This window comes from Styela clava, chromosome 8 (genome assembly GCF_964204865.1).
Source record: "Styela clava chromosome 8, kaStyClav1.hap1.2, whole genome shotgun sequence".
Lineage (NCBI taxonomy): Eukaryota > Metazoa > Chordata > Ascidiacea > Stolidobranchia > Styelidae > Styela > Styela clava.
Genome location: NC_135257.1, coordinates 9,087,988 through 9,105,388, shown reverse-complemented (window position 1 = coordinate 9,105,388; position 17,401 = coordinate 9,087,988). Strand labels below are relative to the sequence as shown.

Sequence of the window (17,401 nt, the reverse complement as noted above, 5' to 3'; positions counted from 1 at the left end):
ATCGCACTTCAACAAACGAATGCGAACCAAAGTTGAAAAAGATGAAATTTCACTTGGATATCGGTGATTATATGCGTGGATCAAATGTCGATGATCAAATGAAGTACGACTATTTGACCAACCATTGGGTCCCAAGCAAAGATTTCGTCTTTCTAAAGCATGTCCGAATGGTCAGTGGAAAGACTATTCATCTGTCTTTTCAGCGAGCGTGGCTGGAGAAATTCAAATGGCTGACATACAGCCCGGACAAAGATGGCGCTTTTTGCAAATCGTGCTTGATCTTTGCTCCTGATGTAGGCGGAGGGTCAAAATTGTTGAAGCTTGTTAACGAGCCTATGCGATACTTGAAAAATGCACTTGAGGACTTATCGAAGCACGCCAGTAGAACTTACCATATCACAGCACAATTACATGCCGAAAATTTTTGTAAAACTAACACTACCGGAAATGTCGTCGAACAAATGAACTCTGCAAGAGCTCAGCAAGCGGATGGGAACAGACGGGCACTCGCATCAATAATTAACGTTGTCAAATTCTGTGGACGTCAAAATATAGCTTTAAGAGGTCACATAGACCATGGAGTTTTGTCGAATCCGACAAATTTTGAAACCGAAATGAACGAAGGAAATTTTCGTGCGTTATTGTGATTTAGAATTTCCTCCGGCGATCAAGATTTGTTGAATTATGTTCAGAATGCTCCTCTAAATGCCTTGTACACGAGCCCACAGATTCAAAATGAGATCATCACACTGTGCGGCGAAATGATCCGAGAGACCCTCGTTAAGAAGATCAATAAAATCAAGTATTTCGCCGTGCTTGCTGATTAAACGAGTGATATAGGGCGTATTGAGCAATTTTCCATCTGTGCGAGATACGTTCAGAATGAGCACGGTATCTACACCCTCCGAGAGGATTTTCTCGGATTCGTCGAAGCCGTCGATTTGTCCGGCCAAGCTCTAGCAAAATTGCTGATGTCGACGCTTACGAGCTGGGGCTTGGAGCTGCGTAACATCGTAGGCCATGGATATGACGGCGCCGCCAACATGTCAGGCTGTTTTCGGGGAGTGCAGGCCGTCGTTCAAGCAGCCTACCCAAAAGCGTGTTACACTCACTGCTGCTCGCACTCGTTGAACCTAGTGCTATCTCACGCGTGTGGAGGCGAAGGGTTGAAACGAACAGTGCGGAGTATAAGAGACGTCGTTAATTTTTTCTCTAATAGTCCCAAACGCACAGGAATTCTAAAGAATGCTATCATAGCACTCCTTCCACAAAGTCGACACACACGTTTGATAACATTTTGCGAAACCAGATGGGTGGAAAGACATGAGTCAATTACAGTATTCTGCGAATTATATTCTGCCGTCGTTTACTCTTTGGGCCAGATAGAAAAATGCAGAGACAGAGTTGCCGCTGATAAAGCAGATGAATTTAAATACAGGATAATGAACGCAGATTTCATCTGCCATTTACGTATACTGGACAGTATACTTGGCATTACATATCGACTGTCAGTTATCCTGCAGTCAAAAGATCTCGACATCATAGGCTGCTCTCAAATGCTTAACGACGTTAAGGCAGTTTTACACCACATGTTGGATAACGCACAAGAGAAATTTTCAACGAAATCAGCGTAATGACCAGTGATCACCAAATTCCGCTTGTTGTGAGTTCTCTGAATTCGACTAGGGTGGATTTGGAGAGTCAGGTGCGCGATGATGTGTTCAAACCTTTCCTGAGCAAGACAATCTCCGAACTTGAAGATCGTTTCGGATCTACTTTTCGGAAAGCAACACAGTGTTTTGGCCTTATTTCGTATCGCATGATGATGCAGCCATGCAATATGCTACAAGATTCAGATTTCTTCAAAATATATTCAGAGGAGTTGGAGTCGTGGACGATGGTGGAGTCCGAAATAATGCTCTGGAAGAGCAAGTGGACACAGCCGATCTTCCGAAAAACGCTTTGGATGCGCTAAACCATGCTTCTGTCAAAGCATATCCCAACGTTCGAAATTACTGCAAATAATTTCCACACTTCCGGTCACAACTGCATCTGCCGAAAGATCGTTTTCACAGCTACGTGGTTTGAGAACATATTTGCGGAACACCACTATGGAAACCCGGCTGAATGGTTTAGCCCGGCTTCTGATCGGGAATCGGGAAATTGAAGTTCCAACAGAAAAAGTTATTCTGGCATTTATGCGGAGGAAAGCTCGGCGTTTAAAGGTTATATTGTAAATATACCTCATTCTTGGACCTTGTAAAATCGCGAATTATTTTTGGTTCACATTGTATCATTTCTTTCCTGCAATTCTTTTCGCACTGTACTACCATGTTATATAATGCAAATAAAGCCAAATTTAGCTTCGATGTTTATTAGTTTGTTCATAGCAGCTCGGCTACGGAGCCATTAAGATTTCTGCGCTTATTGTTCATGTTGCAAGTCACTTTTTTCACCTCCCAAAAGGGGGGGGGGGGGTCCGACAGGCTACGCCCCTGTCCGTGCAAGTCCTCTGTATCTATACAGTCTCGCATACTCGATAGGACGCCCCATACAGAAATCTTTCCGACTAATCTCCTCGTGTGGTTTGGCACCTATTAACAGAATGGGACTTGAATCCCGTTTCAATATGCGGGCTAGTCTTAATTAGTACGAGTATTTATATTGGTCATCATGTGGCTTATTAACTTAGGAAATCGTATCTTAGTTTTTCTGGGCGACGTTCAAAGGGAAAGTATTACTGTATATAGTTTATCTTTAATTGTTCTGGCCGACGTCCCGAAGGAACGTATTATTTTTGGTATTGATTATTGATTCATACTGCCGTGTTATTATGCATCCACGTTGTTTAGTGAACATGCACCAACTTTTCTTATGAAGCAATCGCTACATTCTAATAGCAATTTCAATAACGTAAATTTTAGATAAATTTCGAAGCCAATTAAATCACTTGACTACCTCACTAATACGTTTTCAAACAGTTTAAATATCTCTTGAAAAAACCAACCAACCATCCGTTTGTGTTAATCATTCGTTTACCGTCATTTCAACGAACGTCGCTGAAAAATGAGATGATGATATTCGGAGTCTTTGACTTACAACTCAACTCCAGTCCAATCTACGAGTAATTTGGGACTATATTTCATAGATTTTGATCAGTGATTTTCAACCTTTTTTGTGGAGCGAAACCCCAGTAAAACAATCCAGGAGCTCGACGAGCCCTCTTGCTATAGTTTGATTGTATTTTGTTGTCTGAATTATATAAACTATATAATATATTCGTAATGACTAAACAAAAGGACCTTTGAAGCGTAGAAAGTTTGATTATAGTGACAAACCTAATAGGGATTTTATTACATTTAGGCAATATACACATATATATTAATAGACTCTCACTCGAAAGAAATCTTCAAGAATCCCTCACTACACTGTACTAACCCCGATTGAAAACCATTGATTAAAACTTTGTGAAGGTTATCATTTCCAGCGAGGGCAAGTTTTCTGTACAATACAATACTCCGTACTGCTTATAATACACAAAGGTAATTGTATAGGAAGCGTCAAGTATCCCTCCCTTTTTCCATTTTATCAACTCTATATCTTTCGCGCGCGACGAATTGTAAAAGAACTTTTGTGCATCAATACAAGTACACCAGCGCATCGTCCTCCAACATCCTATCGCATTGAAACAAAATGCATGAAAATTGTCAAATGCAATTGCGCGCCATGGCTTTATACCAGAACGACCGTTTACAATGCACATCTGTACCAATCCGATCAAAAAATTTTACATGATTAATTAATTATCTACAGTTGGGAATCCAAACATTATAACTATTTTACTGTTCGTATCGTGTCTGAAAAACTTGTCGCAATTTGGTGAGTATGCAATTTAGCAGAACTCTATCTCCGGTATTTCTCTTAATCGGTTTAAATTTTGGAATTGTCTTCATCCTCTTTTTCTGATCGTTTTTTACCAAAGTTGGGACAAAATGGAATGAATCTTGTCCAACCACAGTCAGTTTTAAACGGAAGATCATATATAGATTCGTCTCCTTCTTTTCCGTTTTCCGTCACATCACCGTGTTGCCATCTCAGGAGTCCACGACTCTCTTTTGATCCTATTAGTGAATAAAAAAGTTAACTCGTATTACTTTGAACGGGTAGAGATTTCAGGATTTTATATTTATCGCAGGCTATACGACGGCAAAACTAAATAGCAAACCCTCATTGATTTTTTTCTTACCATTTTAAGTTATGGAAGTCAGTTACCCACTTTTTTTTACATCTGAGACCAATATGAGTTCGATGATAGACGCTGTAAGCGACCAGCAATTTCGTGAACCAGATTGTGCCAACGATGTTAAGTATTCTCGCTCAACACTTGAGAAAATATTATCAAATTATTCTAGTTCCAAAAATGGATCTAAAAAAAATTTCTTCGGTGAATACTTTACAAAACACCCACCAGGCATTGTGTTATCCAAAAAACAGGCGACGATAGAAGAAGGTTAAATCGAAAGTTATTTCCCTACCCGTCGTAGATCGTTTCATCATTTCCGATTTTTGTGGAAACCAAATGAAAACGGATGATTGCGTAATAGAAAGAAAGGAATTGAACAATTCTTGTAGGGACAACAGCGTAAATAAATGTTCGAGTTAGATAGATTAAGTAGTCAATCCGACCGACAAGCATGTTCCAGGTAATATAGCATGTTCAACAATTCACGTTTTAAATATTATGAAATAAGGCTATAGGCCATTAACTTTACTTATATCGTTAAATTTATTTTCATCTCACCATGGGCTGTTAGAAATAACATTGGGACTTGGGAGATATATCTGTTCTCGCTCTGAAGGCTTTCATTGATTTATCTTGCGGTAACACATTGGTTATTGTCAGAATGTAACTCAAAAGCCATCCGGAAAGTAGAGCAATCAGAAACTGTAAAAAAACGAATCATTTACAAACTAGGTAAAATTTTATATATATATATATATATATTTGTGTAATAGGCAATATAATTCTTCGAAGTGATTGGGTTTCAACCTATCAGAGTTCGCAACATTTCTAAATATTTGTAGTAGGGTGGTTCACGTAAACGCTGTTCGGTTACGGCTTCCTCCACCATCAAGCCCGTGCCTCCGAAAACTAATAACTAACTAGTCTCATACCCCGACATAGATTGGTAACCGGACGAGAGGCCGTGGTTCGCCATATGGTTTAATCGTCTTCTTTCTTCCCGGGATAAATATGTAAACTCTATCCTATCCAATAGCAAATCTTAATTAAACTACTTCCTTGGAAATACTTCACTGATTAAGGCGCACAATGCAATAAATACAGAGAGTGTTCAACATGACTTTTTGGAGTGAATACGAAATATACGTATTTATACAATATTACCGGAAACATCGCAAACAAAGGTTTCTTTGTTGATGAAAATTTCTTCTTTCTCGTGCTGCAGATAGGCAACGGCACATTTACTTTGGACAAGTATTGGAATACGATAACGATCAATATATAGCTGAAAATATATGTACCAGTTTTATTGCAAATTTTTAAATAATTTTCGAATAATTATTAAACAAAACACTCACCACATTGGAATTCCCCAATAAATGCTACAGAATTTGACAGCCACATCAGCCAGGGAAAACGACACAAGAAAAAGGTACGACCCAATGGTCAATGGTCCAATAAATCGAATGGCAATTCCAATCGCTCCCGAAGCCCCGATCGAAATTTGAGCAATGGCGACAATGATAATCGCTCCTTGTGCCTATATTTTTAAATACAGTTTGCATTTAAAACGATGATGAATTTCGTCATATTAATAAAAATTTGCCTAATTCACTTTTTGTCGATTTTGGTATCGCCGGATTCGTTGAGGAAAGATCTATCTTTCTGTGTTACTTACATTCATATCTGGTATAAATCAGTCGCTTGAGGGCAAAACGAATCTGCCTGTCTCAAGAAATGGTGTCGTTACGACACTCTTCGACGAGCGAGGCTTTCTGGTTCAAGTGGGGTGTACTGAAATATATATTTTAACATCTGGACGCTTACTCTAGTCTGGCAAAAACTCATAACATAAATATAGAGCAAAAATTTTTGGTGGCCGGACACACACAATTGGGATGTGACTCGATGCACAGCGTCATTGAACGAAAGGTGGTAGGCGTCATTTTTTCTGAAAGAGATTTGATCGTACTTATGCAATCCGCAAGAATCAATTCATCACCCTATCACGTTCGCTAAATGAAGCACACTGATTTCAAAAGAATGAATCAATTGTTCCTTCAAAGCATTAGACCAGGGAGGAGAGCAGGAGATCCCTAAGTGCATGATTTGCGTGCCCTGAAGTACGAAAATGATGGTAGTATGTATCCGTTACAAGCTTTCGTTTGTATAGGGCATAGGTCGATGAGCGGAATTTCGGTTTAATGATTTTCCAAATTCATCGCTGGATTGAAAAAAAAAATGGACATTTTAAATCAATTACCCGACCGCAACCGAGAATGCGACCCGTGCTCTTAATATGAGTGTTAGCGATTCGTGTTTTGATATATAAAAATAAGTAGTTTCGATGCATGTAGACTATCGTTTACCTCTCTTATTCTTGTCTGCCAAACTTCATCGCTTCCAAGAAATCTACCGTCATTATCTTGATACAGGTAAGAGACGTTCGAAGACCAAGTAAAATTGACATCAGTAAGGTTTTTAATACGCAAAGGACATTTCCATTTCTCACCTCTCATTAACGCAGTGAGAGAAACAAAATGAGATAACGAGGCAATCTGACCTATGGGCAATCTGAAATAGATGAATGTGTGAAATAAATTATGGAATATTTTCAATTATTAATTAGTTGAATGCAATGCAATGCTGTTTTATACGTTAACAAATGCTTGTACATTTTTATCGCTACTGGTGGGAGTTGGATGTATTTTAAAATATCCACCCACTATAAAGAATAATAAAATACACACCTTACACCAAATGTCGTCTGGACAAACGACACGACTCCCGCCAAGAAAAAGAATGCTCCTATAATTTTTGTTTTTGATATTTCGGTTTGTGGACTGTCATCAAAACACAAAACTCCAAATAACATCAACGGAATACCAACGGCACCATCTATGGAGAGAAGAAAGTGCTGAAATGTAAAACAATACTGCATATTATGTATTCCTGATTTGTTACTAACTTTTTGGGCCAAAAAAAAAGTTAAAATGGCATTTACATTGAAGCAGAGTTGTCCCCGAATTGAATGGTTCAGCCAATACGATTGATTTGAAAAAAATGGGGACCATCCGAAATAAATGTTTAAAAATGATAAAATAAAATTCGCTCAAAACAAGATGGAAGCAATCGATCAGCTGGGAATTGTCTTAGCAGCGCCATTTTGAATCGGCAAAACTTGAGTGAAAATGGGCCCCCTGAATTTCCAACAATAATTATTATAATAGATGGAAAAAAAAAACTTGAAAGTAACAGATTTTACGGAGTCGTTCCCGTTTTCAGTCGCATCGTCAATTTACCAAGCAGGCTCGTTTTTGTTTTCAATAATAATGATATTACTTCAGATATGTAACATTGACACTGAATTATTATCTGGGCACTCGTGTGCTCGTATTAAGTCCAATAAACAACCTTTCTCACCTGAATTCCCATAAGAAAGGTCAACCCAATGGGTGGGTTTTCGTTAACTCCGTATAAGACATCATCCTCGGCTTTTTTATCTTTTCTTCTTCTGTTCGTATCGATATTATCGCCGTTAGAAGTAACCTCAATACTAGATATGCATATTTCGTTCACCATTTTATACTTTATCTATAAGCTAGAACATAAATATTTTACTATTATTGTTTAGTCCTTCAGCGTCGCCTTACATGCAGCAATCGTATCATAATATTATTTTTTTTATCTCCTCGCTTGTCTGTCTGTTAGTCGGGCTCGGATGAAGTATTTAGCATAAATCTCGATTAACCGGCACTTAAAACTACATTTTTTCTACCTGGAATTAGCCAACGAGCATTTGGACATTGTGCTTCAACGTGGCGTCACACTGGATGAATCCAAGATTAGAACATTTTATAAATGGGCACCACTCATCCGAATTCTCAAATTATTCTTTGCAAAGTTCGTTGTCGAAAATAATTGTTCGCACGCATATGTAGGCCTACTTCCAAACATCGATGTGAATTTTTTCGCATGGTTTGTCAAATTTGGACATAGATTTCTTTCAAGAAGATACTATTTATAAAAATCAAGCATTGATACATCTCTCGAAACGAACATGGATGTTATGTCCTCATTGCATTGCATTTCAAGAAGCTCTATTCGAATACTTTCTGCGACATTGAACCCTCTGCACTGAACATCAACTTTTCTGCGTGTTGACATTTGTCTAATTATAATTAAATTGCAGGCTCGTTAAACGAGTAGCTGTTCACTAAATTGTAATAGTATATATAATCTCTAATCTACACAGGTCTCACAATAAATTCTGTTATGAATAAATTTAATCAACTCCTCGAGCGTGGATTATAAACTCAATCCATCGTCAAAATCATCGTTTTGACGCTATACTTCAGTGAAGCGGCGCTGCCCGAATTACTATACACCGCGGGCCTGCATTCCTTATAAAGATGTTTTAAGAGACTGTTGTTGTTTACATTTAATATTAATTGTCACTAAGGACTTGTGTGTTGTATTCGGGATGAGGGAACAAAGAACGCCAGTATAAACGTATATTAATGGATCCTGCCGCAATTCCCCATACGAATTGATTTCGAATTTGACCGACTATTCGAATTTCCCCACTATCGCATCTGTTTTCCATATGGACAGTGTATGTACTCGGAACTATCATATTTTCCATTTTCACCAGGATTATAGTACCCTGCCAAAAATGGGCGTGGTACTTATCTGTTTTATCTAGCGTATTGAAAAATATGTTGTAGCCCAAAATATTGGCCCAGTGTGACAGATATTGTTTGTCTACCTTGTGTGCTTGCTGCACACAGAGTAAATTAGGATCTTCAGATTGAATGAAACTTTTCAGTTCATTCAAATGTGCTTGAACGCCATTTTCATTCAAAGAAATAAATTTGATGGCATCCATGGTTCCAATAATGGGTGTAAAATTTTGGGCTACCGTTTGTGGCAGTTGGGTATGATAGGTCAAAATATTGTTGGATTACAGTTATATCGTAAAAGACAAAGTAAAGTTTAACTCATCCTTTTTTCTTTTACCCAGTGATTTCTTTGGAGATTTCTTTCTTCTTCAAAGATTGCTCTGGAATGTTGTTGCTTTCATTGTTTTACTCCCTCTTTCCCCTTCCCCAATCCCCAGCGGATTTCTCCTCTAGGGTGTGAATTGTGAAAAGTGATGATCCAGATGATAAAGTGGATTCGCGTTTTTTGTTTGTTTGTGTAATCCATGTTTCCCAGGTCCGTGTCGGTTATGTCCAAATTCAATTTACTTAGCAAAGCCATAGCCGGTCTGTAGGCACCTGCCAATGTGGGGACATACAATTCCTTTGGCAGGAAGGTCTTGCAACGTACGGCCTCTATAGTGACATAGTCTGGCAGCCGATCCTTGTCGAAATCTTCCATTAGGAAAGAGGGGTAGCCTCTAGGGCCTATACACATCAGGGCCCTTTGGTAGTTCCTGACTGCACTTCTGATTTTTCCGCAGCCAAGATGGTTCACTATGGCGGAGGCTGTGGCAAATGTTGTTCCGGGCGGTATACTTCGGACCAGTGGCGCAACCAGCGGGGGGGTTACGGGGGTCGTGTCTCCCGTTTGAATTTCGTTTTTTTTTTTATTATTGTTCTACGTTAAAACAACGTCGTTCCACGGTCATAACAATCCGGTGAAAACTACTTTTTTCCAGTGCTTTATCACCTCGACGTAATTTAACACCGCCCGACTTCAATCATACCTTTTTGCTGATAGTTACGTAATAATCGCCAACCCCGCGTATATGTTTGTATTCGAAAATGAGATATGTTATCTCAAAAAAGTAGTAATCGCGCGCTGTCGATGCGAATTGAAAGCGACAATAGCATAATGCTATCTCTCTCTCTCTCTTGTGACGAATACTCTCGTGCTTCATCATCTTGAAGCAATGTAACGTAATTGCTTCGAATAACCTAAGATTTTCTACATATGAAAGGCCGAAAACATCCTACCGCCCCCGTCCACGTTCTGATTTAAAAACATTCCACAATTATTTCATTTTTTATCGCAATCGAAAGCAGCCATGTGTGGCACGGCAATAACTAACAGTCGTCGTGAAAGGTTTTCAATAAACTCTGACTTGAAGTGCTTATAAGACGTCGAGGACGTTTTTGGTTGAAAATTTTTTACATTTGTTATCGTATATTTCAATTTAGTCAAGATATATTGTGCGTCTCGGCAATAAACTTAAAATTGTCCTAATTAATTGTTTTCATCCTCAGTTTCGATAGTTATCGAACTTAACGGGAAATTTTTTAATTTCTTGCAATCTATAAAATAGCTTCTAAATATTATTTGGTTTTTATCGGAGATTTTATCGTTATCCCGAGTCCTGACGTCGTTGATAACAATATCGTTCATTTTAAGTTGGAGGTATTGGTTTATAATCAAAAAATTATACCACATAACATGAAAAATTTAAATCAACGCTGACTCAAAAAGTAAAACACGTTTTTCCATCTTCATTCTCCATTATTGGCGGACGGAAATTTGGGAATCGGGTTTAACTAATTTGATTATGAAGACGATGGTAAACAAAAGTACACAAACATACCATACCGTTCTTAGTTTTTAGTCGTTATTTCTCTGTCCTTTCTTCTTTCTATGTGCATATTAAGACCATAAAACGTGTTTTATTATTGAATTCTGCGCTGATTTGAATATTTATGTCGGCTGTTATGTATTTTTGTTTGTAAATGAATACCGTTAACTTTAACTGAACTGATGTTGTTATCAATGCCGGATGCCGACGAAATCCGCGATAGATATTAAATACTATTTAAGAGCTATTTTATACGCGCTAAATTGGAAGAAATGAAAAAATTTCCTGTTATGTTCGGTCACTATCGAAACTGAGGATGAAAACAACTAATTAAGACACAATTTGCCGAGGACGCCTAAACCATCTCGACTAAGTTAAAATACCCGATAAGAAAATATTTTCAATCAAAAACGTCCTCGAAGTCTTATAAGTTCTTCAAGTCGGCGTTTATTGAAATTCTTTCATGTCAGCTGTAATATATTGCCGAACCACACATGGACGACGACGCCTAGGATATGTGCGCCATATTTGGGATTATTATAAACACGAAAAAACAGTATTTGAAGTTTGCGATATTTGAATTTAAATTCGATTTGGACATCCTTGCATTAAATTAGTCAGTTTTTAGTTGTGTTTCCAAAAATTTGTTGTAAATCAATTATTTTAATTGTCATTATGTCTTCCGGTGAGCTTCAGTTTAGTTTAGAATTTTTCCGGGCTTAGGGTCGGGAAAAGGTCCATTCGCAAGAAGTGCATTTTGTTTTTAGTCTTGACGAATTCACCCAACGAGCAAAGCGCGGCACGAGGGAAGCACTGGAATTTATTCAAGCCGTGTTTCACTATCCACGAGGCGCAAAGCGAGAAAAACGTTGAAAATAATTAACAGCTTTTCGTTAGCAATTCGCTGGAATGTAATGAACGGCGTTTTGCTACCCACGAGGTGCAAGACATAGCGAAGCGCCGTTAATGAACGAGTGCAAGGTAAGCGAAAGGCTGGGATTTAATCGATGGCGTTTCCCTTTTAACCATGAGCAATTTATCGTGGTCAGCGGGGCGACACCTAGTGGCGTTGCGACTTACGTCGTGGTTGCACTGTGTAAATTCCGGTCGGACCCCCCCGTTGAAAACGGCCTGGTTGCGCCACTGCTTCGGACGGATATCCGGATTGGCGCCTTGGTGGGCAAAGACACTTTTATGTTGGTGTTGTGCACTCGGATGTTTCCATCCGTTTCACGCAAGAAGTCATCTCTCACGCTTGACTCCGGATCTTCCATTGCTGAAAAATATCAGTACAACCCGATCCCATCATCTTTGAAAAGTCCATGTCCTGTTCAGTCCTCAGGTATAAGGTCGTTGGTCTTGTGGTAGTCCGAGTGGTTGAGGAGGCAGCAGCAGAGTATGCCATGCTTCCTTGATAATCCAAACTTTGCTTTAGACATTTTTAACCTTTTCCTTATATTTCCAAACTCTCAAATAATCTGCTATAAGGCTGATGAAGAGGCCCTATGCGATAACGCGGCGGGAGGGCCTCCCCAAACTAGACCTCCTGGAGCGGGGTTTTGATACCAGTTGTCTGCTGTTGGAGGTGAGTGCGCGCCGAAACAGGTCTTACTTTAACCAAACAGCAACAACAGACTCTTACAACAACTTAACAAGGAGTGATTAGGAGTAGCATAACGCGCTCGAAGAGCGCGACGGAAAAAAAGGTTACACGCATGAGCGAGTTGATTAGAGTGTTACATGTAATAATTTAAGGGAAATACAAATAAACTGGCGTAGTGCAAGTAAACTTTTCCCACAAGATCAGAGGTGTAAATACAAGATACAAAGCCCAAATAAAGCAATTGTGCTCGAAGATGAATATGAGTTATTGCTATATTCTTCCTACTGCGCCATCTCATTATTCTAGCCGTAAATTATAAGTCAACGCTAAGTAATTTTAAAAATTATTTATAGCAATCAAACTTCGGTCTCGTCCTATGCGTCTATACACATTTCTAATCACATCATGTTAGTTTAAGATAAATAAAATCGCGTTTGCAATAATTTTGTACATAACCCAACCTTGTGTTTGTAACCCAAAATATCAGAAAACAAAAAAAGAAAAAAAAACAGGTATATATTAAAATTCCTCCCGTGTTACTAATTCACTATTTCCAATAGTTCATCTGGAGAAGGTAACAGATACGATGTCAATTACACCTACAGTGATGACTTCCACACAGCCTGTTTTATTTCTGACAAATTTTCATCCTTCCATGACATATATATATATATATATATATTAGGCTTGCACGTAATTGACAAAAATCAATTCCGTAATTACGTCAAAATCAATTACGTAATGACCCCGTAATTGCGATATTTTTCCACGCATTTAAACCTATCATAACAACCAATTAAATCCACTTCTTTTCCGAATGGGACATTGAAGTTGGGTTTTCATATTCTTGGCAGTACTACACGCCATCGGCAGATGTTAAAGACAAATATCAAGGAGTGAATTCAAATTAATTTTATTCTGATTTTTATCTTTTGTGTTAGCTTTGGTTTTCCTTTATCACCTTCGCAAATTAACCGTCCCATTTTTATGCGATCAATTTTATTTTATCATTACCGACACTGGTATACGGTTATTTATGGAAACGATAGTTTTTTAAAACCACCTTAGTACTGAATAAAAATTAAGGGTTTCTAATTTATTAACCAACGACGAGCGTATTCACTCATTTGATTATACTTGCGATTTCCTCGCGACGAAGACTTGTTTTTGCATCTTCTTCTGCATTATCCGACATTACTGCCTTGTTAGCATTTTATAATAATAATTATTGATGTCGACTTATTGACGATATTCCGATTACCATGCTTCATTTTACATTTAATCATTTCGCGGACTGAATGTTTAAAACATTATTTGCGATAAATTTAGATTAAATATTATTTATTTGAGTATAATTTAAATATCGAACTTATATGATATGCCTTCTCCGAAAATACAAAAGTTATATCGCAAAACAATGCATTTTGTGACATTTATTTTACACTCACGACATTTATTTGCTAACTCAAGTCGGCGATCCTATCGGCCAAGATTGACACAAGTTTGGTCGAGTGCCGGTGGTATTCAAGTAGACGATAAATCAAAATAAGTTGCCGCATTTGGTAAGACAGTTAATCATATATGGCCGAAATATTGAGAGGAATTGTGAAAAACATCATGCGCAAGGCCAAGTCCGGACTGATATATAACGATAAAACCGTTAACAGAACATCAAGATTTTGTAATAGAAAATGGATCTCGCACAGAATAAACACACTGGCTCATATTTGATTATATATGATAGCAGTTAAATTTTTTTGCGGTCCGCGAGGAATCCGTCGTTTTGCTGTTTCTCTGCCGTCTCAATCGCTTTACCGATGCCGAGAAGACGAAGTTGCGTTAGTTCATTACGCAATCTCTCTTTTGTCGTCATATTGCTATTTGATAAGCGCGACATTAATTATCACGGCGAGGTATTGGCGCGAGTGATCAATCGCTCTTTTGGCTTATTTGGTTCCAATTCGTCGCGAAAGCTCTTCGTTAAATCTCACAAAATCGTCGTGTTGAACGGTTATGGATATTTTCTTGTTTATACCCCAAGTCTGAAATAAAACAGCCAAAAACAGTATGATATTCCATGTACATATATCAAGTGTTGATATTAACATTAAAGAATGGTTAAGCATTGCTAATCCACACTTGGTGGGGAATTCCCACTATTTAAACGCGTGACTATAAAATGAAATAGAAACGGAACATATATACCATAAGTAACGGAAAACTGGAACAAGTAAATAATAAATAAAAGTAAAATGGATACAAATGTTTGATAGACCATGTTTGAAAGATTGATCTCCTGCGTTCATTAGTCATTTCACCCGAAGAAGTTGAAACCGGGCGTGTTAGCGTCCATCGGTCTTAACACAATTCTTCCCCCTATCTACGGTTATTATGTACATTGGCCATGGCCATGCTAGATAAGATGCGAGAGAAGTTGAAACCAGGTGTGTTGGCGTCAATCGGTCTTAACGCAATTCTATCCCTTATCTACGGTTAAGTTACGGGAGAAGTTAAAACCAGGTGTGTTGGCGTCAAGCGATCTCAACGCAATTCTATCCCTTATCTACAGTTAAGTTACGGGAGAAGTTAAAACCAGGTGTGTTGGCGTCAAACGGTCTCAACGCAATTCTATCCCTTATCTACGGTTAAGTTACGGGAGAAGTTTAAACCAGGTGTGTTGGCGTCAATCGGTCTCAACGCAATTCTATCCCTTATCTACGGTTAAGTTACGGGAGAAGTTAAAACCAGGTGTGTTGGCGTCAAACGGCCCTACTCAGTTCTTCCCCCTTAACTACGTTAATAATTTACATTGGCCATGCCAGAGAAGTTGATAATAGGTTAGTGAATGGCAACGCGTCATGCCCTCCTTCACCTACGTAACAAGAGAGAGAAAAACGGCTGCGAATACCGGAACTCTAACTTCTACTTGTTGAGCTTCATTTTTCGCAATCGACGAAATTGACTGCTTTGAAGAAAGCTCGTTTCAATGCAATAATTACGACTTTACGGAATTCGTAACTTCCCTTCCGTAACTCAAAATAATTACGTAATTCCGTAAATCCGTAAATTACGTGCAAGCCTAATATATATATCCTAGGGCTGGGAATTTCAGGAAAAATACTTTAACTGTCAACCGGGTATAATTAACCGGTTAACCGCAGTGTGACGTTTGACGTAACAATTTATAATTTTAGCTTGTTACGTCGCAATTTCGCGTGAATATATACCGGTATCGGTCAAAATTATTCACGAATCGATAAAGTTTCGTGATCGCTCTGCTACAAGAGATATGGAGCGTGCTTCGAACATATGGAAAAATATCAGTACAACCCGATTCCGTCATCAAATGTCATTTATGTGACAAATTTCCTGTGCTCGATGTGCAAATACTACTTTGAGATATCATAAAGAAAAACAGCGTGCACTTGTTCGATGACATCGAATATACGATTTTACAATTAAATCGTGAACAATATATTTTAACCGGAAACTGATTCCGAATTTATCATTGGCAAATTTTCATAATCAGCAATCTTGGTATTTCAATTAGTTCCCACATTTATTGGGTTCTTTGAATTTTATGCACTTCTATTTAAATTAACAGTGGTACATTTGCCAGTAACCCTGGCCTCCCCCGCGCAGGGGGGGCAAAAAACGGTATTTTTAAAATAAATACAAATAAGAATTTAACCTGAACAAAAAATTAAACTGAACATGTAAAGAAAAACAAGTCAATATAAAGAAAGAGTATATACGGTTTATCTAACTGAGCCAGCCCCTCAAAGAAATATAGAAAAGAAAATCATATGCAGAAATACCAAATATAAAATTGTAGTGAGGGGCTGGCAAACTCGGCGATGGGTTCTAAACATGGAAAAATATAACTGAATTATAATTATCGCTCGCCTTTCCTATCAACCTGGGTGAAATTCGGAATCAATAAAAGTGGAAAAATTTAATGAAATATCAGTTTCAAATGAAGACGATCAAACTAATAAAACCCCGTGAAAAGGTGTTGTAATAACTGCAGATTAAATGTGGGATACCATAGGCAAGCAGTATACACCAATATATATACGGTATATATATATGGCATCTAAGTGGACCCAAGCCCATCGCCGAGCGTGAATTTGTGGAGGCAAGTGGTTGGGAAAGAGTGAAATACAATAAACTAATCCGGGCGGCGATATCATTAAACTTAATTAAATGAGCAAACAGCTCAAACTACCTAAAGAAACCACTAATGGGAATCAACTGGGCGAATATGGCTAATTTAACTACAAAACACACGCAAGCTCGCAAACACACCAATACAAAAGAAAGATGATAAAACAGAGAAAAATGCAGTGTCGGAAAAGAGGGTGAAGTCAGATTAGCCGACATTGTCAGAAAGTCCGCACCAAGCCTTCCAGACGCGATAGGAACCTCGGATGGAGTTCCTAACGCAGTTAGGGAAGACTGCCGTAGCCGCACCCCCGGTCACACCCAAAGCACGAAGAGCAGTCTGATTTCCAACGGCATAACTGCCGAGAGAACCAACCACAAATGCGTTGAACTCCACCGATTTGCCAGATGCAAGAGCAATGGAGCGACATAACTCCTCGTACTTTGTATGCTTCCGACGGGCCGCGTCATCTATAGCGGCCTCACCGTTTTTGAATGGGCACACCATATCAAGTACCACGATCCGATTTCCTCGTAAATCAAATCGGGCCGCAGCATCTCAGCTGTTCTAGCGGTGTGCTCCCGACAAACTACGTCGACATCGCATCTAGAAAACCTGGCTGGAGGTAGGTGAGCCAAGATTTCTTCCTGCACGCTCCTTGATGATATTCATGACTGGGCAACAATGATTCAGCACATGAGGAAGAGTATTGTTTGCGTAACCACACTTACTACAAGTCACCCGTGAATCCACACATGCCGTAAACCGTCTACGAACGAATTGCGGAAGCAGAAAATTTAATCGTAAACCCAATTTCGTAAGAGGAGTTGAAATACGTGA

General features: G+C 38.7%; 1 protein-coding gene across 1 annotated transcript; it reads right to left on the bottom strand.

Annotated features, from left to right (window-relative positions):
• Positions 1 to 3,189: 3,189 nt before the first annotated feature.
• On the bottom strand, positions 3,190 to 7,852 carry LOC120345884 (solute carrier family 23 member 2-like). The gene is made up of 7 exons (XM_078115083.1): positions 7,667 to 7,852; positions 6,994 to 7,160; positions 6,613 to 6,817; positions 5,602 to 5,783; positions 5,408 to 5,528; positions 4,802 to 4,945; positions 3,190 to 4,121 (listed from the first exon to the last, which is right to left on the bottom strand). Exons 1-6 carry the CDS (start codon positions 7,823 to 7,825, stop codon positions 4,811 to 4,813), a joined length of 969 nt encoding a protein of 322 aa, XP_077971209.1. The 5' UTR covers positions 7,826 to 7,852; the 3' UTR covers positions 3,190 to 4,121; positions 4,802 to 4,810.
• Positions 7,853 to 17,401: the final 9,549 nt, after the last annotated feature.